The sequence below is a fragment of the Nothoprocta perdicaria genome, unplaced genomic scaffold, assembly GCF_003342845.1.
Source record: "Nothoprocta perdicaria isolate Ctin4 unplaced genomic scaffold, notPer1 scaffold_232, whole genome shotgun sequence".
Taxonomy (NCBI): domain Eukaryota; kingdom Metazoa; phylum Chordata; class Aves; order Tinamiformes; family Tinamidae; genus Nothoprocta; species Nothoprocta perdicaria.
Genome location: NW_020455458.1, coordinates 129,066 through 152,075, shown reverse-complemented (window position 1 = coordinate 152,075; position 23,010 = coordinate 129,066). Strand labels below are relative to the sequence as shown.

At 36.5% G+C, this 23,010-nt stretch overlaps 1 protein-coding gene across 5 annotated transcripts in view; it reads right to left on the bottom strand.

The window, feature by feature from the left end:
* OPA1 (OPA1, mitochondrial dynamin like GTPase) overlaps positions 1-23,010 on the bottom strand; it is a 42,780-nt gene that overhangs the window by 1,727 nt on the left and 18,043 nt on the right. For all 5 annotated transcript variants that reach the window (XM_026039559.1, XM_026039562.1, XM_026039560.1 and 2 more), the window contains 10 exons: positions 22,848-22,924; positions 21,391-21,556; positions 20,715-20,867; positions 19,713-19,821; positions 19,055-19,134; positions 17,624-17,764; positions 16,521-16,637; positions 15,117-15,210; positions 14,569-14,679; positions 422-498 (listed from right to left, as the gene is read on the bottom strand). In XM_026039559.1, the coding sequence (XP_025895344.1) occupies positions 434-498; positions 14,569-14,679; positions 15,117-15,210; positions 16,521-16,637; positions 17,624-17,764; positions 19,055-19,134; positions 19,713-19,821; positions 20,715-20,867; positions 21,391-21,556; positions 22,848-22,924 (1,113 nt within the window). In that variant the 3' untranslated portion in view covers positions 422-433. The remainder of the gene's footprint in view (positions 1-421; positions 499-14,568; positions 14,680-15,116; positions 15,211-16,520; positions 16,638-17,623; positions 17,765-19,054; positions 19,135-19,712; positions 19,822-20,714; positions 20,868-21,390; positions 21,557-22,847; positions 22,925-23,010) is intronic.

The window sequence follows — 23,010 nt, the reverse complement described above, 5'->3', positions numbered from 1 at the left end:
CAAAAATCAATTTGGAAGTGATTCAAATAATACTTTTTATGTCAGTAATGCACAGTGCCTTTTAAGAAAAGATTTCAAAATGCTTTATATACAAGAAACATACTACTATAAAATTCCCAACTAGTTTTGGCCTCTTTCTTTTAAGAAAACAAATGAACTGAGAGTAATCAAATAGCCTGAAGTGCCTCACGATACGCCAATAACTAATCAATAATTATATTTCTACCAAGCTTCATATCAGCTTGCAGCATAAAAGCTAAAAGTACAAATTAGAAGAAGCAGTAGCCAGGCCTTGAAGTAAACTAAAAAAACCTTTCACAAAGCGGCACAATAACATCTGCCCGTAAGTATAGGGAAAAGTATAATTATTTTATACAGGAGAAAAACTGCAACAATCCTCTTATGACATAAAACCAGTTACCTGTTTGACAATCTACTTTTCTTGATGGAGGGCTTCAATGAAGGCTTCAAGTTTTTCCTGGATTTCCCGAACTTTTTCTGGGGGAATTATAAAGATCACCAATCAAATGTCTAGCTAATTTATTAAGGCTATAATCAGGGAGAAAAACAAACAAAAAACCCACCAACCTGCAAGCATGAACAAAATGAAAGCTACCATCAATACTRTGCAATACATTTCAATTCTTTAATAACTAAAATTTCTGCAGCAGCAGAARTTAAACCATTTCCCCTTTAAAGAAGTCCTACAAATAGACTTTATTTTTACTATGCTAATTTAATAAATTTAAAATTTACCAAAACAATCTSATACTAGAAAAAAAATTATTTAGAAAAAGTAAAATTTCCATTAATTCGTGGACATTAACATTACTATACAGCCATTACACGTAGGGAGCTGTTATCTATTAAGCAGAGTGTACTAATCCCTTTCTCTTTATATCAAWTACCCTTATTCTCCTCAGTATTACAAATACCACTAATTCTAAAAAGACTTCAAAGCCAGTGCCCCATTCAGCAGGTAGACTGGTAGGGAAGCCAATGTCAGCATTCAACTCACCTGTTAAAACAGCATGCATAATATTCAAATTATTTAATGCTTCATTAATGTTAATTCATCACATTTCCATAGTAATCAGATGGATGTGATCAGAATTATATTTTAGCCAAACACCAGAGCTGGGAGCTGATTTTTCTACAAAAGTCATGGCTTGAACAAAACTACACACAGTTTCTAAGAATAAGCCAATACTGATTGGAAAATACAAGGTTTTAGGCATTCTTCCCCTCTTTCTCAGTTCCACGCAGCACTTGCCAGCATACAACCTGCTGGATTTATTGAATTGCTTAGGAAGCAAGATTTAGAACCTAGTGGAAATCCAAAGCCCGCAAGATTTCCTGCTTCTCTCTCACCACATCCTTGTTTGAAGTTCCTTCTGTGTGTGCTTAGTCATTAAAAACACACACTTAAAAATGCAAAGGGGGAAAAAAAGCTTCAGAAAAGAACTAAAGAAAGTTAGATGAGTACAAACAAACTCCCCCACTCTCCTCCCCTGCATTTCAAGTGAAAAACAGGATCAGGTTAAAACCTTATATTCTCTTTTGAGATTTCATGAGGCAAAAACTTGTTTTGACCAAGCTAACTACCAAACAAAAAGAGAAATATAACAGCCTTACACAGGGCTGGTAAGTATTAGGGGAAAAAGAACCAAATATGACCTACAAAGGGAATGCTCCAAGAACATGGAGCTAAGAGGAAAAAAGATCTAATAAATACTTGGGGTATTGCCATTTTGTTATTAAATGTATTTTAAAGTAATAATAATAATAATAATAATAATAATAAATCCTAAAAAACCTCTGTAGTATGGTTTAAATGGAAAGGGAGAAAGTTACCTAACATGCAAAATAAAACATGGAATAGTCTGCATGGAAACAAAGAAACTCCAAACTTCTTCTCTGTCTTTTAGCATGTAATTAAGGGACAAAGAACAAGTCACTTACACTCTCAAAACTGCAGCACCCTCTTCTCCAAAAAGAGACAGTGCTGATTTATCTATAAACACAGACGTGCAGTGAAGCAGTGGGTCCTWAAGACAACACCCCAAAACCTTCTCTAGTTTCAGCTACCTTCAGTAGTTTTTCGAAGTACTGTGTGCATATGGAAAAATGTATTTCCAAACAGGAAAGATTRCGGAAGCAATGGTGCAGCAGCTGATATTAACTTTGATGGGGGTGGCTGGATTCAGCAGAGAGAAACTTTGAATTCTGCCACTGCAAAGAGTTCCCACAATCACTTCTTACTAGCGGAGTTCATAAACTGCTTCATTACAATGTTTGTAAATCAAACAAGAGTAGGCATTATTTGCACATCAGTAYGTTTTCCTTGCATTGCACACTTGCACATGAGTACTCTTCCTTTTTTTTTTTTCTAGGCAGATACTTAAAGCAGTAATACTGATCATCTGGGTGTATTTATGACAGCAGATCTTGAAAGAATGTCCTTTGTTTCGGATTTGGTGTATTTTTGCAAAATATTAATCCTGAAYCTCACTCCCCAGATGAGTACCAATTGGCAGAATAAATCTCATGCACCAAAAGGACTTACCATGTAGCGTTCTCACAAATCTATTTTTGGTGTAGATTTTCTTTTTTTACTCTCACAYTCTAAATAAGCCTTTCATATTGATCAAGACATTAAACTCATTGAAAACAGGCAGTTTTAGCAGTATTAAATGCAAATATTTTTGCCTTCTCAACCTCAGCTAATGAAGAAAAAAACAGTAGCATCAGCAAAAATCCCTAATAATTATTTCACCTTGAAAAGTTTTGTGCCAATAAAACCTATTCTAATTTTCTGATTAGGACATATTAAAATAGTAGGATAGCAAGTATTTACCCCACTCGAACGCACCAAATTAGCTGCGTTTGCTCARAGAACAGACATACTAAAAACTGCCTCCATATTATGAGCATTTTATTAGTTTTTACACTTGGACAGAATTTAAGTGATTGCTTAACTGCAATAATTATGAGGTCTTGAGGTAATTTAATACTTTGAAAAAATAAAGAAATAAAACAAAACAAAGCTTGCCAGCTATTCTTAAAGAAAGCAATTACAAAGTCTGCCAAAGAGCTGTAATTATTCCTGCTACACTTGGTATTCCTAAAAGCAGTAAAGTCTATGGCAGGAGTAAGAATCAGCCATGTAACATTCTCCCAGGTGCCCATTCTCTAGCACAAAGCAACAGAAACATTTAAGTTTACTTTTAAAATAGGGAAATGGCAGAGTTATGTATTTATACAACATAGCTTGATATGCCAGTAAACGTAAATGCTTGGAAAGGATTTTTCTTTTGTGAAGGGCAAGGTCTGCAACTACTGCCAGCAAATCCCTCAATACCAGCTGACATTTCATCTGCACCAACAATAATTATTGCAAACTAAGACCCAGATGTTACTTGCTTTCAGTTTGGGGAAGATTTTAGACCTCCCTCTGGTGTGAAATACACAAACTGGATAATCATAACTCTGGGAAGTTCGGGGGGGACCTGGATGCAAGTGTTCATCACGTAAACCCTCCTCAAAACAAACCATACATTAGTTCACAAGGGTGTCAACATCCAAACCCCAAATGCCTTTTGGGTTTCAATTCAGAACCCTTATCACATTAAGGGACAGATGAGGGTGACATGTTGTTCTTGCTTCTTTCTTTTACACTGTGTTTCTCTAAGTAGAAGCACCGCTCAGGTCCTGAGCGCCAACCTTGCTCCAAAGGATTTCTGTAACTACCCAGCACTGTTTGCATGATATTCCAGTATCACAGAAGTCTTTTGAACTACTATAGTTTTAGCATAGTTTTACACACTAAACTACTATAGTTATACACATTGTAATCATAATTTTATTGTATTTCAGAGGCTTATATTTACACTATCATTTGCAGCAGATGAGAGAAAGACAACATGATCTTTCATAGTTTTGATGGAGACTCAAAGTTATGAGCATACAATTCTTCTAGCACCTGTTAAGCAGTGATCAAAAAAAAATCAAATGAAACAAGTGAATGACAACTGTAACAAAACCCTTGTCTCTGTCTCTAAAGTAGTGAAATGCACAGGCCTAGGGGCAATGAATGGCTATTCTAATTTCCATTTATCCCATGTTTACCTAAAAGATAAGCTCTTCCACACATCAACTTATGCTTCTTGATCTAACGATGAATATTCTCATAATCCGTATCCCATAAAACTTTACTGACAGAATGAGGAAATTCTTTATTCAAATGTCTTGAGATCCTTATTCACACTTCGCCTCTGCTTATCTCCCTATGAAATGATATTGCTGACCACACATTTTCTTTTCATTAATCCAGTGACACTAAATCTAAAAAGCTCAAAATCAGACTAATTGATCTGTAATTAGGATTTGAATACACCATGAACACAAGAAGACACAGCCACAGATAAAGTTTGCTTTCCTAAYAACACAAGCTGGTCAGAAGGGACCCCCTCAAATATTTAGCCTCACAAGCATTGCTTGCTTACCGACTGCAAGCCAGGAGGTGGGTAACTGAGACAGTCTGCAAATTAACACAGTTCCAAAATAAAGGAATCGATGCTAGGGCAAGACTCAACTAAAAATAAGTTGCTTACAAAGTGAAACTTCTCAGCTAAACGCAAATATTATTAAAGTAACATAAGCAGAATTACACAGCAAAGGTATGCCACAGAATTATTTCAATGGTATTTAAACTTTACACTATGTCCTAAGCATCAAGAAAATGTTTTCTGAATGATKCCAAATGCATTCATTGGTTTAATAAAAGATGCTTTCCCTCTTCAGAAAACTGGTCTTCAACATGCTTAAGATAGATTAATTTTGAGACATTCCAATCATATATACCTGCAGGTAAATAAACAACAGTTTTAGGACAAAATTCTAAAGAGGCTCATGCCACAAGAGAGGGAAAACAGTATTTTTCACAACTCGAAAAGCCTTCCTTGGCCCTTTAAAGTTTGCCAATATGACAGCAAATTTTAATGGCAGCATCAAAAGAAAACAAACTCTTCAGGTAAAGGATCTATCCTGATTTTGTAATTTGAAGTAGTATATTACACAAAAAGATAAAATATTYTAGTATTTCATTAATAACCTTCATTTTCTATATTAAAGGCATTTCTCCCTTCACACAGTGCTTACATATTTTTCATATTTCTAATCTTTTGGTTGCATTTGCATTTTCCTTAGTAATTTCTTTTTAATCTTCCTTTTTAATCACTTCCTTGCCCATAAACATTCTCATTGCTTGCTGTGCTAYTTCTGTGCTGTGCTTAATTAACCATAGAGGGAGAAATGCTAAATCTATTGCTGCGAATGCATCATCTTCCCTCTTGGGAAAAGGGAAATCCAGTCCATAGTCAGATTTCAACATTATCAGATTCTGTAAGTGTGCTCCTGGTTATATTCAGCCTTTTATTTCCATTTTTAAGCTGAAAGCTAGATTTTAGCATAGGGCTGCCCAGTAGGTAAACCCCATACTCCTAAGCAAGCCCCTATGCRCAGTCAGGTGAAGAAGGGAATAAAGTTTCTTTGGAGTCCAGACTGCTTCTCCACACTCCTGTATTTTCGGTGTGAGGCTGCACGCTAAGAGACACTCTGATAACTCTCCCGAAAACAGACTTTCCACCCACACTTACAAGATCTGCATCAACAAGCCTTGTCYTGCCTCACACCACCGCACAGTCTAACAGCTGCTATAATTTACTGATGGTTGCAGGGTCACGTCCCACTGCATTTTAGAAAATCCTTTGAAACTACCCATCACATTTTTTTGCCGGTTTCCTCTTGTTCACATACCATATTTTCCTCTAGATGAGGCCAACAGGAAAGCTAGACTTTTAAGAGGAAAAAAAAAAAAAGAGAAAAAAAGGCAAAACCACCCAGGCTGCCCTTAAAGAGACAGAACATCATCTATCAGCTGCAAAGACAGATTTATAAGTAGAGGGCCCCCTCAGTTCCTTTAAGGCTGCAAAACAGATGGGAAGTGAATGGACAGTCAAGGGGTCAAGAAAACACATGGGAGGTGCTGCTTGTCTGCTGTATGTATGTTCCCAGCATAAGAAAGAGGTCAAGATTGTAACTGCATGGCTGGGTGCTGGAAAGGGCCTTTCTTTAAGCTGTTACAAAGACAAATGCTGTTCCTCATCCTGCTGTCAAACTGCTATAAATATTGGTTTGTCACAAGCGCTTCAGCAGCTAAAAGTTCTTTAAAAAGAGGCAGTGCAGGAGGATGAATCATGCCAATGATTCTTAAACAATTAGCTCATTAGTGTAATAAAAGCACGGCAGAACTCTGCAAGGTTTAAATGGAATTTATAATGGTCCACGTAGTAAATCTGTGAATCATTAAAAATATACAGCTTTGTAGAATGCAAGCTTGCAGAAACAGGCTAGCAAGCTCTTCAGTCACTAGAGCAGACAGACTGAAGATGATAACTGGTGCTACATGATAGCAAAGCTCTCCTTTCCTGTTAGAAAATGTTTCTTGTATCTTTGCAACCTCCAGTAGATGTCAATTCAAAGCCAGATTAATTGAATTCTTTCTGTAAATTCCAACCTCAAAATACACTCACTGTGATGTGAAAGTTACAATAAAAAAGTTTTAAACACTTCTCAAAATGGGGCTTCTCCTTTCAGACATATAAAATAAGACAAACTATGTCAAACTCTTCCAGGTACCTCAAAATCCTGCATTTTAATCTAACTAACATCTAGAATGAGTGCATTCCAGTTATCAGTCACAGAAAGATTATGAGGAGGACAGGACTTGCTTTCATTATGCAAGTATCATTTTTTACATGGATGAAAATAGTATTTCAGTGTCCTCTCAGAAATAATTATTATAGACCCTAGAACAAGAGATAGCACTAGACTTAACCCTGTAAAATCACCACTAAAAACTCCAGGGGTCGTTCAACATTTTAATTTCACAGATCACAGTTCATCTGCAAGAGCTTCCCGGTGACTTGGTTAATTATCTTCTTTAACAAGGCATGAATAGGAAAAAAGCAGGAACAGGAACTTACCCCGTATCCAAGCATGCAAAGCATATATATGTGTATATATATATATATATATATATATATATATAGCACACATATATATGTTTTCTTTCCCTTCTTGTAGATAAGCTCTTTAAATTAGGAAAAGATCACTATTTGACTGTATTTAGCTTGCTGTAGAACATACACAAAATGTTAAGTTGCCCTTACACAGAAGAATCATACCTGCCATCACYGAAGTTGTTAGCTATTCACATCATATCCTCTGTGTATAACATACCTGAACAAACTTATCAAGTGCCAGTATAAAAWAATATCACCTTTATTTTGGACTTAAGAGAATCAACCAACACTAGAAAGCAGCTTATCTGAAAGCACCAAAGCTATTTTTACAAGGTATTGAGTATTGGCACGTTATTTTAGCATTACTAGCAATGTCTCTGAGCACGGAAAACAGGAATTGTGCATTGTGCTGATGAAACTGTAGGTTATTAATCAATCAACGTCTTGACCTACAGTGGCCCCAGATCCACAAGTGAGACCTTTGTAGCTAATGGAACAGCTTCAGCAACACATTTTCCTGCCTCGGCCCTGGAACAGAAGCTGCCTGTACTGCTTGGAGGGCATCCCCAGGGCTCTTTCGGCTGGATCTGTCTGTCTGCGACAGGGCAGGGGCTCAGGAGCAGACCTGAGGAACGTGGATCAAGCCAAGATGACAACTACAAAGACTACTGACCTTATACAACATACGTTTCTATGGGCTCTCACATACCAATCCCGCTTGCCTACAGAAAAGAACCTAAATATTACCGAAGGAGGATGAGAGCTCACAGACTAGTACACATTTCCATACTGTACATTAAGCTAACTTTAATGACAAGTGCAGCTTTATATAGATTAACACCTAAACTTACAAAAGTCATGAGGTCTGCAACAGCAAGTATGACTTTGGTCCCTTCCACTCCTCTGTCTCTACAATAGATTTTTAATTAAAAATACTCAAATAGCTCAACCCTTCAGCAGAATTTAGCTATGCTGCTTCCTGGACAGCTAGAAGGTGCTCAATGGCAGAATGACACGGAAACCTCATAAAACAGAAACATCTTGAAACAGACTTATGGACATATGAAGGTTTTGTTTCAGCTTTTGTTAAGCTAGAATAAATGAAAGCAAGATGATACTGAGTAACTTGGGTGCAACATATTAAGAAATGGAAAATAAAGGCAGCAGAAACATTACTCAGTGATTCATCTGGGGGTGTAAATGGCTTAACTTTTCTACCTGACACACAAAGGTTGAACATAGCCACAAATGTAACTTAYTTGTGTAAACGCTACTGTATCCTTGAGGCTATAAAACCTAAAGGAAACTTTAACATTATAAATAACTGATAAACGTTGGTCTCCACCCAAAATAAACTGCACTGAGTAAATAGCACAATGATTTATTGTCAAGTAGAATATACATGTGAAGCTCACTTTAAATGCTAGATAATGAAATTATGATAAGATAAATTTGTTAAGAATAAACTTCACTATTGATAGCCAGAACGTCATCACACTCTGAAGAAAAACAGGCTGTTCTATTACTTTCTTTAATATGGATTTCCTCATCAGTAGCAAAGAGAAATTCACTACAGTATTAAAAYTGTACAACTTCGCTGACGTTTTTCCATCAGCTTCTGGACATTGAGTAGTACATGCACAGTATCCACAGTATGGTAGTTCTATACTAATCCAAAACAAAACCACATAGTTCAGAAGTTTGCATTTACACAAACAGCAATAGCATCTACTATAAGTGCATGCTAAAAGTGTTTAATAGCTACCCTAATAAACAACTAGTGCTGCAAAGACCATATCACTCCATTAGATGTTCTGATACCTCCATCACTTGGTGAATTTTAAGAAAAAATAAATTGGGCAGACAACACCAGGATGGACTTCAAGTATCGAGGCTTTGGTCTCAGGTAAGATTAAGAGGCACTAAATATGTCATGACTCATGTACTATTTTATCATTAATTTTCAATGTCAACTTCAAGTGATAGACTCAGCTTAGTCAATGACAAATGTGCTAAACTTTGTAAGGATCCATTTCAGAGACTGGACATCAGTGGCTAACTCTTCATCAATAACTTGAAGAAAACCACAGCTGACAGATTTTGGTCATCTGGAATTCTTAAGCTAAGTAAACCACCACTCCATCACAGGAGGTTTACAACTGGTGTATGCTCCCTCAAGGATTACTTCCCTTTCTGAGAAGTTGRAGCTTTTTAAAGCACTTTCTGCCCTGATATAAAGCAGGAACTACCTTATCTGCACTTTGACACAAACAGTCCTACACATTCTTTTGGATTTGCTTCGTTGGCTTCATGCAGCTGCCCCGAAACTCAAAGAACAAAGAGCTTAAAAATTCTGCTAGCTTTTCCCAGGTCAAAGCAGGCTCATTCAGATCACTTCATAAACTGGCTGTATGAAATTAAAACCAAGAAAACCATGTCAAAAAAAAAAATCAATTTGTATTCTAACAGATTAATGGTGAGTTAGCAAACCTTCTAAAAATAACTGGATGGAATTTATGTTGTTGATTTGAACATATCGGGGAGACAGGGGTAATGGACAACATGAATGCACCTATTCCAACAATGTAGTCCCCAACTTCCAATCCCAAGGTACACTAAGATCTTTATGGAGTTGAAAGGGAGTGAAGGAGTTGTACTGCCACCAGCAAAAGCTCCTTAAACACAGACAGCCCAAGGAACACTGGCAGAGTGAAATCTGGACATAGATGCACCTACTTTAACTAAGGACCAGGAGAAGACACTGGCTGTATTAGCTCTCTGGTGGAAGCTGCCGGTGGGGGACTGTGAGCACAGCAGCCAACCTGCACACGCTTGCTCAGAGTTTCCACATCTGCTGAATGATACTCAGAGGGGAAAAAGCTACTTKACTTTGTCTGGACAGAAGGCCATAGCATCTTTTAGTGGAAGCTTTTGTCAGCTTGAGATCAAACTAGAGCTGCTGTGTTCCTCCCAGAACTCCGCTAGGACCATCGCTTAAAAAACGAGCAAAATGAGGCTGCTGCCATTTTTGTGAATATCTCACTGTTCTGAAGTGATTTTTAAGCAGTTTCTAAAAGAACAATCATGGAAGGCATCATGGAAGAAGTGTTAACCCATAACAACCACAGTTCCTTTGCGGTTCTCTAGGATGTATTCTTYGTTTCCACGGCTGTCTTGGGGAGAACTCCTTGTGCAGAATAGTTCTCTCTCGTATACAGCCCAGAGGGTAACTCAAAATTATACATATTTCATGTCTTATAAACAGTAAACTCTATGGTGGCTCTAAATAAACCTTTTAAACACCAATATAAGGGCCTTTACCACTTGACTTTTCATCTGTTTCATCTGCCAGCTAGTTTCCAGATCTGCATATTTGAGAGAAGAAACTTCCTCCTTCAGTGGGACTTTTCCCTTGTAAAACCCTGTGACCTTTAGAAGATAAAGTTCACAAAAAAAAAAAAAAAAAAAAAAAAANAAAAAAAAAAAAAAAAAAAAACACCACAGCAAAGGCCGGAGAAAGCCAAGCAAGTATGATTTTAAAAAGCAGACATAATCAATATTGTTGATTACATAGGATATATAGCTCAAAATCAAAATAGTGTTGATTCATCTCAAGACACTGAAATTTAATTGCACTAGTGTAATGACCACAATATAAGATTATTCTTATGCAGCATTTTTATTCTGTAGTGCATAGCAACAACAAAAAATGTAATCACTGAAAAAGTTGTTATCTTCTGTCAAGAACTGCCCAGAGACATTCTTCTCACCTTTGCACAAATTCCTAACAGAAGCAAACGGAGGCTCACTTGCATTTAAATCAAATTTGCTAAATAGACACCTACTATTTAAAAACAGCACTGCAATACAAATACACAGACATGCATACACATCCATATACACACACACGGAGACATATAAGATACACATATAAGCACACACATACTTTATGTTTTAGATAGGACGCAAAGTTCCCATTTCCTTTCCCAAATGGCTAAAGTATTCAGTCTGCAATAGTTATTTAGCAAAACAGTTTGTAAAAATAAACCTTGCCATATAGTTAACCAGAGAACCCAGTAACCGAGAAAAACATACAAACAAAATAAACCCCCCAAACCTCTGACCACCACAAGCATCATAAAGATGATGGAACTGCAAAATAAGAAAAGTGGGAGTAGAAAAGAATGGCATGGCTGGGCAAGTGCACCTCCTTCATAGTGGAAAAAAAATCCCTGCCATTGAAGAAACAAATGCTTGCTACCTTTCATGCTCATGCATTAAAAGGTTAGACAGGATAACCGCAAACAAGCGGCTTGGCCCGGGCTCAGCTGGCAGCCTCGTCCTCACCCTCCCACCAAGGCCAGTCATTGCCACCTTGTGCTGGAAGGCTGCAGAGCAGCCTGACTCCAGCAAAACAGCTCACACTGCTAAGGAAGTTTGCTCTGGCCTTTAATATTAGAGGGATAAGTCTGGCAGAGTGCAATCCTGGAAACAGCTACACAGTTCTGGGAAGGTTTTCTCCAGGGSACTCAAAAATAAAAACTTAAAAATGTTAGAAAGTCAACAGAAAGTTAAAACTTACCTATATTCTAGGATTTTTGGGTAGTTATACTAAAATTTACTAAAATTAAAATTACTACCATCATTTATATTAAAATAGCAAGCAGAAGAAATTCTTTATCTTGAAGTCATTTCACCTATTCACATTGTTTTTTCAAAGGGAAAAAAACCCTTCAATATTGTCCAATATTGAATTGGACATTGGAAGAACCTCTTAATATTGTAAGTCACAGCAGAGTTACGAAGACGACCATAAAGAGATGCATCAAAACTGGGTCCTGCCATTTGCTACAGATTTCTGAAGTGCTCATTTAGACAAGTGATAGATGGCAGTTTCCTCATTTCCACGGAGCAAACAATAAAATCCGGAGCAAAACAATAAAATTCTGAGTTGCCTCTACAGTTTAAAAATACAGTATAGAGGATTACTACGCTGAGGGGTTTTTCACTAGGTATTACTCTCACAGAAGAAACTGGAACTTTTAACACTCCTGTGCAATCATCTACTGTTAAGTAGCAATCAAAAAAGGGAATGAATTGCAAGTAAATATTTGTAGAAGGCTGGATTAAACAACCCAAAACATCACAATGCCACTGTATAAATCCAAAATGCAGATACATCTTGAATCCTACACGCAGGTTTGCTCCTCCTCTCAACAAGAATTCAGGGGAATTAACAAGAGGACAAGAGTGGCAAGGCTGACTAACTAGGAAATAATGTCTGTGCAAGGAACAAATACACAGATTAGAACTGTTCAACTTGGGAAAGAGAAGAGCGAGTGTGGGCAGCATAAACATCTATAAAATCCTGAGTGGCACAAGAAATGAATGGAGAAAGATTATTCAATGTTTTCCACAGTGCAGGAACTAAGGAGAACCTTATTTTCTCCAATGAAACTGGCAGGTGGCTCAAAAACAAACAAAAGGAAGTACTTTCTCACACAATGTGTAGTTAAACTCTGGAACTAATTGCCACAGGATGTTGCAGATGCCAGAGTTTACATGACTTGAAAAAGCAATTAGAGAAATTCATAGGAAGAAGAAAAAAATCCATGAAGGGTTATTAATCACAAAGATATTACCTCACAATTAGAAAGCTCCCGGAACAACAGGCTGCTAGATGCTGGGAGAGCATACCAGGGAACTATTACTGCATGCTTAACCTGTTCCTACACTGTTTCCTAAGTATCCACACCTGCTCATTGCCASGAATGGGATACTTGGATCCATAGACCACAGGACTACTTCATTACAGCCARTCTTAGAGATATGCAGCACTGAAAAAGTTTTTAAAGTCACTTTTCCCCCAGTTTGCCTATTCACCTTCTACCCCTTTTTGAGGAGTTATTGAGCAGGAATATCCGTATTCCAAGTCCTGAGATTTACATGGGCTTTCACCATGAGGTAGGTCACCTATGCTGGAAACACAAGTTTGTCATCAAACAGTTTCCTGAACAAACAATAAAACACAGTCAGTGCTTCAGCATTAAAAAACTGTTGCAACATAAGAGACAGTGATGCCATGCTACCAGTATTGAAGACAGAAGTGCCCCAACCTCAGATATTTTAAAAAAATCATACTTATAAACAAAGTTTCAAATCAGGAAGCTTCTTGGCTCCAAATTTTGGCTGGAAATTGAGTTTGCAACCATCAGAGGAATAATATTCTTCTATGAATATGTATGAATAGTGAGGAGCAACAGCAAGTTAACTGATATAAAGATGGAATTCAAGAATGAATGAATAAGATTATATAAGCACAGCAGCTGCCTGCAACAGAGGGAGACTAAACTTCATGACTCAGGAGGTCCCTTCCATTACATTCCTAATTAAAATACAAACACTTTATGAACATGTGTTGTGGCAGCAAGGATTTTCTTGAGCAGATTCCTGATCTGTATTGCATGCTGTAAGAGGAAGTGTGTAGAGAACTGCATTTCCTGGTGGCTCTTTGCTAACAAAACAGATCTGTCTCAGGAGCATAAAATGCTGTTATAAAGATGAGCATTCTTTCCACTGAAGGAAAGGCAACGAAACCCTTTTTTTTCTTGACACCTCCCCATAAAATTAAAACCACCTAGCAATAAAAATATGCAGAAAGAAAAAAATGTTGCTGATTTGATTGTAGAACTAAGCAGTAACAGTTTTAAAATCYTCCCACAGGTACATTAAACAGAATAGCTCGGCATATATTGCTTTGCACTGAATAATGATTATTTTGTTAGAAGAATGTGCCTGTCATTTATGACCTGGATCTGAAGAAATATAGTGCAGTGATGGTGTTCTAACTACACTGTGATTTATGACATGCATGCTAGACACATGAAGCACAAATACTGATGCACAGATACTTATGATTATATATAAGCAGATTACTCTTATAAGTTATATTCATAAAATGAAAAAGTTTGTCTTTGTACCCAAGGATTAAAATCTCTTGGATGGTAAATCAAGGAGATTTCCAGCTATTCCGCGTTAAAAGTCAGCACTGTGGGAAAACTAATTTATCCAATGAAAGAAAAAAGGTGAGATCAAAACCGCCTCATACTATCAAGTCTGAATCACTCAGAGACAGTTCTCTTGGGTATGGATTGTGCTAGAGGAACAAACAAAAACCCCYAAAACCCCATACTCTCTTTGGCTACATTTTTCAGTATACTGAGGTAATACATTTTTAATCAGTGAATTTACATCTAGTTTATGATATGCTGTTTTACACATTGTACCACCCTTGTCCAGCACTAAAATCAATGAGATTTCACTGCATTTAAAAAAACTTCTATTTGTGACACTCAAATAGGCCAAGAGACATACAWATCACTAAATGCGCTCAACTTTGCTTTTCTGCTGATGAGAATAGTGGTCAGAATTTACATATTTCATCTSAAATTAGTTCTAAAACACTAATGGAGCAGGTACTCACTGAGATCCTCTGCCAGCTGGACCCTTTTGCCAGTTAGTAGCTTAACCTTTTTTTCATTGTCTTCAGCAAAGTCTTCCAGTACTTCCTTTACATTCTTCTCTAAGCGTCTTACTGAAGAAAGAAAGAAAAAAAAAGGATCAGTAAGACTTTGCACCTATAATGATTTATTAAAATGATCTAAAGACAAAACTCGGGAAAGGTTTGTGGGTAATACAATATATGTTATCAAATTAATCCAGTTGGAGAAAAAAATGAAAAACAAAATAATTCTGAACACATAAAGCTCTTGTTCATGTCAAGAAGACAAATTCTTTAGGAGGGATATGTTCAAATTTAAATGTACATTTTCTCTCCAAATAATTTTATTATTTGATGGTGATGGCTTTATTTTTCCGCTCCTCAGAAGACAGAAATGTATCTAAACTCAACTTTTTTTTTTTTTTTTTAAACACTGTTTTGGAAGAAGTTATATATAACAACACAGTAATACTGGAWTTTTTTTTGATGTTGCTTCAAACACCACAACTGGCTCACCACAACAGTTTTACCTTCAGTGTTAGTAAGCTGCTGCCTCAGAGTATTTGCTGTAATGGCCAGCATTCGCTGTATTCGCCAGAAGAGGACAATATCATTACATTCAAGCTGAAAGAAGGAGAGTTTTAGCATCAGACCTCTGATGTCCAGTGAACATTGCATGCTCTTACAAGAACCCCTTGAAATACTCTTTTATTGACAACTACAAATTTACGTATACACATCCTGATCTTGCACAACAAACCCAAAGAATAACTCTTGTAACTAACAACAAAACATACCAAAATTTTGTCAGGAACTAAGTCACATTTMATTACATTGTATTTTCTCTACATCCATAATTTTCAAGGAGCTGAATCAATGTTTGTATTATATTACTTTTACTACACAACTAAAAAGCAATTGGCTCATACTGTAAGCAAGGTGCTACATACAGCCTAAGGCTCACAACACACTTGTCCCTAACAAGCACCTTGAAAAGACTTCACAAAGGTGAAGTCCACATTGTGACTACTGGTCTGGCAGATGCTTCTGAAGACAGTGTTGGACTAAGGGCTGTATTAATTAACAACAGAAGAGAAAGTTTCTATATTTGTGAGGATGGCAGGAATGAGCACTGTCTTCACAGCGAGACTACTTAAAAAAAGACAACAGCAGGAAACAAGAGGTTGGATACCACAGAGTGGCAGCTCTTCCCATGCTATGATCTCATTCTTTCCCATTCTTTTCTTTGCCCTTGGAATCCTGACTGCAGGCAAAGACATTTCTATACTAGTAAAGACTTCTGGCTCCATGGTGATCATTGTTTCTCATTTAAAAACAAAGTAATATGCCAAGGAAAATGAAGACTTTCACCTTTTCAGAAATTTCTCTTTGATTTAATGAAAGTGTGATAAAAAAAAAATCTCCTTTGTGTGATTTTGATWACACTGACATTTGTTTTTACAAACTTGGCTTTACAAAACTATCAAGAAATTTAACCAGAAAGATGCAATTGTAAGCTCTGTGGTTTATTTTTTTTCATGAATCAATTGTTGTTCCGAGTCTTAACTCAAAAAAAATGTATCATACAAAACAAAAACAAACAAAAAAACCAACACACTTTTACAGTTTCTCTCAATTTTATACATCAGTCAATAGGTGTCCAGTATGTTTTTTATGAATGTGTACTGAAAAGGTACAGATAAGTAGCAGATGCTTAGTTCATGACTGATATCTAGTGGTCACTTTATGCAATTACCACCATGACAGAATTTTATCAGTTACAAACCTATGTCATAAGTCATGCTGAAGATCATCAGCTATGTCAAGACAAAGGTTATAAAAGAAAGTTAGACTAATTTAAAATAATTGCAGGAGAGGAAGTTTTCAACTAACATGTATAAATATTTAGACAAAAACATAGTTGCTCAAGTTACCTCTGAGTCCACAAAGTGCCTTTGATAGTAATAGAAGCCTCTTCGACATAGATTGCAATGGCTCAAAGCAGTCTTCAGGAAATATCTCCTATATATTTGATGCCAAGTGTCTTTAATCTACAAAAACAGTGCTTACGTTAACATAAAAACTCACTGCTATGCATACTTTAACAATCACATTTGATTTAAAAATAAAGTTTCAGAATTCTGTAAGCTCTATAATGTAGTACGTAAATATTTCTCAGGCACTGATCATAAATTAGGATATGATCAATATTTGAACTCAATTTGACAAACATTACAGATGATTCTGTCAATTTAAAAGTCCTTTACTTCAACACTGGGAATACATTTGAGTAGAACACATTAATTTACTAACTAACTAAACCAGATTAAAGCATACAGAAATATTTAATGGTTTTCAGTGAACTACATAAACATTCTAACTTTCCTTGCTTTGGCTTATGTTTCAGTTCTTCAAACTAAATGCATGTATGGCTCTTCAAAAAAGCTGAGTGCCATTTTTTTTTGTTTCTAGCTAAACAATTGTTCTTTTTTTTGCTCATTCAGAGCCTTGCATTTAATTAGATGAAGGGTCCAATTACAGGTACAAAAAATTAATCATTTTCCAGAACATTTTAAGCCTACATTACCATGCCTTGGGGTAAACTGCCTTTTCACAACTACTGTTACAAAATTTCCCTCTTTTAGATGAAGCTATGATCTTCAAACTGAACATACAACTACAGAGAAGAGCTTAGTAATGCAGAGCATGTTTTATGACAGATATTTATGCTCACAAGGGCTTTGCTTCCACTGTATAGCACATACATAATGACTTTAAAGGCAGTCTTGCCACTGTAGGCGAGAAAATCTGCTGAGCAGATTTTGACTTCAGTCTAAAGTGCCAGATTCCAGAGGTTTGTTCTGACTTGTCTGGCAGCCAACAGAAGAGTGCGAATTGCGTGCAAGCAGCAACTTAATTCAYTTGGAAACATGTGGATTACAAACTCAGTATTTAGCTATAGTCTTTTTAATGCTCTAGAAAGAGGATGCAAATGTTCACAGAAAGCTTCCATATGTTTTATGACAATGTGTCTTACCAGACATGGGTCCACTGTTACTCCTCTTGCTTCAAGATTCTTTCTGACAGTCGTCACTTCATCATTCGCCAGATAAGCTGCATGATCTTCGCTGCATTTGATTAATTTCTCAAGTTCATTTTTTGTTTCGTTACGAATATGCTGGAATAAAAATGTGCAGAATTGTTCATCAAGTTACTCACAGCAATGGCATGAGACAGACTTACTACTGACTCTAAATAATGAGTTAGAACAGAAAAACCCTTAGAAACGAATAGCTATTAATCGAATCTGAACTAAAAGTGTATTTTATTCATAGACAACTCAAATACAGTATTTTAAAAGGCTAACTACGTGTCACTTATTCATATTTTTTTTTCCTGTTCTTGCGGACAGAAATGTAGAAGAAGAAGGGAAGGAAAAACAAACATAGGTTTTAGGTCTTACTTTCACTCCATAAGCATCAGCTGGCATGGTTCATTTTCTTAAGTGATGTGATTTTGCAGCTCTGAAAAGCTCTATTTAGCTTGGAAATGCATCCCCCCTCCTGCAGTAGACCTAACTAATTTCATGCAAATTACTTTTGTCATTTTCTTTTGATACAAACAGCAGAAAAAATGAAAGGCTTTATGTTTTCTGAAAATATAACAAAGGGTAAACACACACTCAGTATCACAGTGACACTGATGAAAATGTCATCTCCACCAGGCGGGAAGTCAGTTTGGTCTCTAGTTCCATGTTATTGCTCATTAAATTCAAGACAGGTTCAATTGACTGTCTTTCTGCTATGCCTGGCTGCACACAAGTGACCAAGTATTTCCTCTGAAACAACTTTTTTTTTAAAATATTCTTTTAAACCCTGCTTACTTCTTAGAAGTATTATTCAGTTTTAGAAATATCTAGAGAAAGTAACATAGAAAGCCCATCACTGGACAGTAAAAGGAAGTAGCTATTTACATTTAAAAGGAGATAATTTTAAAAGCTGAACRAAGTGAGAATACAGGTTGATGGAAATGGTCAAGTAGAATTTACAATGGTGACTAAGTTGCTAGCAACAATAGCCTCACATTAATGAAATTCAATGAAGCATGGATAGGAAACTGCACAAGATTTCTGCTTCAGAGGAAATGCTTGGAAATATGCAAAGTAACCCATTTTTCTCAATTTCTCCCCATTAGAACTTTAATGCATTGAGCTTGATGAGAGTAAAGATGTAACTCAGGAAAAGAACAGAAACATATTTGCAAGCTCATATATATTTATATTAAAAATACATGCAATTTAAAACTTAACAGTAAAACAGTGAAAAAAGAACACTTAACAGATTTAAAACTTTTCAAACTCATGCAAGCGGGAGGAAGTATGAGSTTTTTTTTTTCCTCCTGAAATTTTACTGAACAATAATCAGCTTTCCAAAACAGACTGAACTATCTTTTTATTTATTTATTTTACCTGCTCTTTTGTGCGGCCTATCCAGTATAGCCACCTTTTCTTCCAGTCCGGACCCACCATATCTTCAATAACAGACTCAGCTGGAAAAAGAAAACAGAATGTTAACTACCACTCAAAATACATGCAAGTAGTGAAATGTATATAGTATTAAAATCAGGTACAAGAGCATGAATAGACATTATATGCCCAAGAACATGACACGTCCTATAGGCTCAAGTCAAATGTCTTACTAAATTGCAGCAAGACATTTGCTTTAAAAAAAATGACAGCTGGTACGTATGCCAAGAAAAATATATATCTGCCATCCCTCCACTGGAGACAGAGTTGCACTGTCTTGCAACCGAATCAGAATTTTTACACCTCAAAACCATAATGGACTAGCTGTGCTCCTGAATGCATTTGATATACACCAGATGTGAAAGTATCTTTCAGTTCYACAGATCTCTTCCATTTATCTTCCAATTGCCTTATTTCAAGAGGTAGAACACCAGGCTACTCTARTTGTTTTTGACCAAACCCATCCATCAGTAACAACGCTAACTTCAATTGCCTCCACTATCTCCGTTGTGCTGATAAAAACCCTCACASTGCCATGAAGTTGACCAGATCTGGAAATTGGTACAGATAACACACAAGTAGACTACATCATATAACTTACTGTCTTTGAGACGACTTTGGAGGGTCTCTTCCATAAAATGGATAGCTGCATCCCACTGCTGCTTATCAGATATGGACCGATCTTCTAAGGCATTGTGCTGGATCACTCGCTGCAATAGAGGACAACTCTTTAGCCATAATTATTCATTAAGAAAAAAAAAAAAAAAAAAGGAAAATCTGACATTTTCTTCACTTTTTGATATTTATAGAAATAGTATTTAGTGGGGACACTGGATTTAATTAAGAAGTGTGTTCAAGGGCACCAAAAATATCTTCTTGTGCTGTTAACTTAAGTCTCTTCTCCAGCCTAGTGTAAGTAACAAAAAAGTGAAAACTCCTCAGAGTGCAAAACCTATAAAGATGATGAAGATGTTGCTATCTGATGTGGCTATACTTATTACAGAATCACAGAATGGTTAAGGTTGGAAGGGACCTCCAGAGATCATCTAGGGTGGTATCTAGGTGGGTTTTAAGATCTGCAGAGAAGGAGACTCCACAACCTCCCTGGGCAGCAGCCTGTTCCAGGGCTCTGCCACCCTCACAGGAAAGAAGTTCYTCCTCACACGGAGATGGAACTTCCTCTGTTTCAACTTGTCCTTGGCCACCACTGCAAAGAGTTTGGCCCCATCCTCCCTACACTCTCCCCTCAAGTACTTAGACGTGTCGATCAGATATCCTCTCACTCCTCTCTTCTCTAGGTTAATTATCTTACCATGCAGAATGAATGAGCTGATACTAAACAACTCTCAAAATGCTGTCCATTTGGCAGCCCATAGATAAAACACAACTTCACTTTCCTGAACTAAGTAAACACAATTTTATTGGAAGTTTATTAGCTGTTCCACTAACTAAAGTAATTAAAAAATGAAAACAGAAAAACTGCCTTGTAAGTAGAAAAATATGCTTCCTTAATGTGCAAATTAAAAAATGTTTAAACTTAAGATGATCAACAGCACCATATAGATAAATAAATAAATAAAAATAACAAAAGACTCCATTATACCAGGCTGTCTTCTGCTCTTTCATTCCATCTATGACGTTTAATGCTTTCTTCTTTGACAGCTTGTTTCAGTTTATCAAAAATATCATCGTGCTCTTTTCCTTTTTGTTCTGTCATGAACCGGGAAAATTCTTCTTGCAAAGTCTCCCATGCCACCTAGAAGTTCAGGAGACAGTTAGGACTGCAGTGCAGCATGATGCCATGTATCAGTAGATAAAAGATTTGCTACAGTACTGGCAAATAGGAAAAATTAAATGCATTCTGAAGATGATGCACAAGCAAAAGTCACTGATTTTTCCTCTGCTGCCTTATCTATTAGTAACAAAGTTAATGCTGAATAACCTACTGCATTAAGTGCTGGCAATTGGAATTCTAGTAAATTTGCACACATCTTAAATATAAAAACATGTAGCTTGAAGGTTTTTCTTTTAAAATTCTTTCAAAGGAATTCACTTCTTATGTTTTGATTTTAATAAGGAAATATTCACTAAGACAGCAAAGTAACTTCTGATGCATTCTTTACTTATTCAAGCGTTCTTCAAGTTATCCTTTCATATCCCTGGAGCAATTTCCGCATTTATCAGATTCTTAACAGGAAGGGTTTTTTTTGGTTGTTTGTTTTTTAAAATATGGTAAACAGGAAACATCTTTAGAGAGCTAAAATTTCTTAAGTTCTAACCTCCACTGCTTTATTAGGCAGTTGCTTGTCAGTCCACTGCTTCAGCTTGATGTCCACAGTGGTGTTAAATGTCCCCGAATTCATAGTCTGTGCTGCTGGAAGGTAGATATTCTCAATCACATGAGTAGATACTCTTTCCCATAGTGTTTTCTGAAGAATTTCTTCCCTAAGATAGAAAGATAGAAATATGTAAGACGGCTTCCAAAACAAAGCGTTTAACAGATAGGTATGAAAATTATTGAAAACAGAGAGAATAGACACACAGAATACAGGAAATGAACATSAGCACACAGGTTCAAATAATATGTAGTTGCAACTAAGGATGTAGCTACACATTGTGTTCAGCAGCAGCAAAGCCAGCTTTTTAAGTTCACCTCTGTGCTGCTTGGGGACAACAGTCCTGACACCCTTTAATTCCAGCAGCAGAACCATGCTGAGCTGTGTGTGCACGGGCAAGGAAAGTGGTGGAGCAACAAAGCAGCAGCTGCCTAGCATTGAAGATGATTCAAATAAAAGGCCACACTCCCAAAACAAAACATGCGAGTTTTGCTTCTGGAGCCTTCTGATTTGTTTATTGGAATGTGCTACGATTTCCCACTTGGGATTCTCAGTGGTTGCTTCCAGGCTTTAAAAAAAAAAAAAAAAAAAAAAAAAAAAACACAAAACAAACCAGAAAAAAACCCACACCACCACCAATGCAGCAGAATTCCAACCTTTCCCTGTTTATGGTTCATTTTAAAACATAATAATGGCAACATTAGTTCAATCTTTTTAAATGATTATAAACTGACTGCAGAAATTCTGCAGATGCACTTACACATATGAGCTGAGCCACTGTAGCCTGCAGCCATTGCCCACACAGTCACGTTACTACCTGCTTCCTCACAACGTTTTTTTTCCCCTTAGTTATTTTATGCTGGCTCAGTAGGCTAAGTCATGTTGCCAATGGCTCACACAGATGTCAGATGGTGGAAGGGTGGGAGTTGAGAGCCCAAAAATAGTAAGGGCAAAGAGCAGAACTGCCTTTTTTTGGTTGTACAGGAAAACCTATTGCTTCCAAATGGGCTAAAATTCAGGACACAAGCCTCATCCTTGATAATGTCCCTACTCTAAATAGGGATTAAGTCATTTTTTTCTTTCCTGTTTAGGCATYCTCCTTATTTGAGSTTTAAAATTTTTGAACCTTTCTACCTGACAAGCCACTATAACTGAGGGTCAAACCCTTTAGTTTCTTTACTGTTGGAAGAAATTTCTGACATATTTAAGCTAGTAAATGTAATTATACAAAATTAAAAACAATTGAGGCTTTTAAATAAAAAGATAAAAACACAAGTATAAACTAGGATGGCTATCAGTAAAAATTGCTTTATAAAGARTTTTAACAAACAAAATTCTTCAACATACAAAGGAACTGTTTKGAGAACAATGTATTGTTAACTGAAAAACAGTTACTGTACCAGTGCTTTGGTGTGACCTGAGTCAGACTTATGACTTCATCAAGGATCTCATTCTTGGCTTTTTCAAACAACTCATTCTATGCAAAAGGGAAAAGATGAAAAAATTTTAAGCACAGTTTGACAATATTTTCATAGGAAGAGTAACTAAAACCTTTTCTTATGG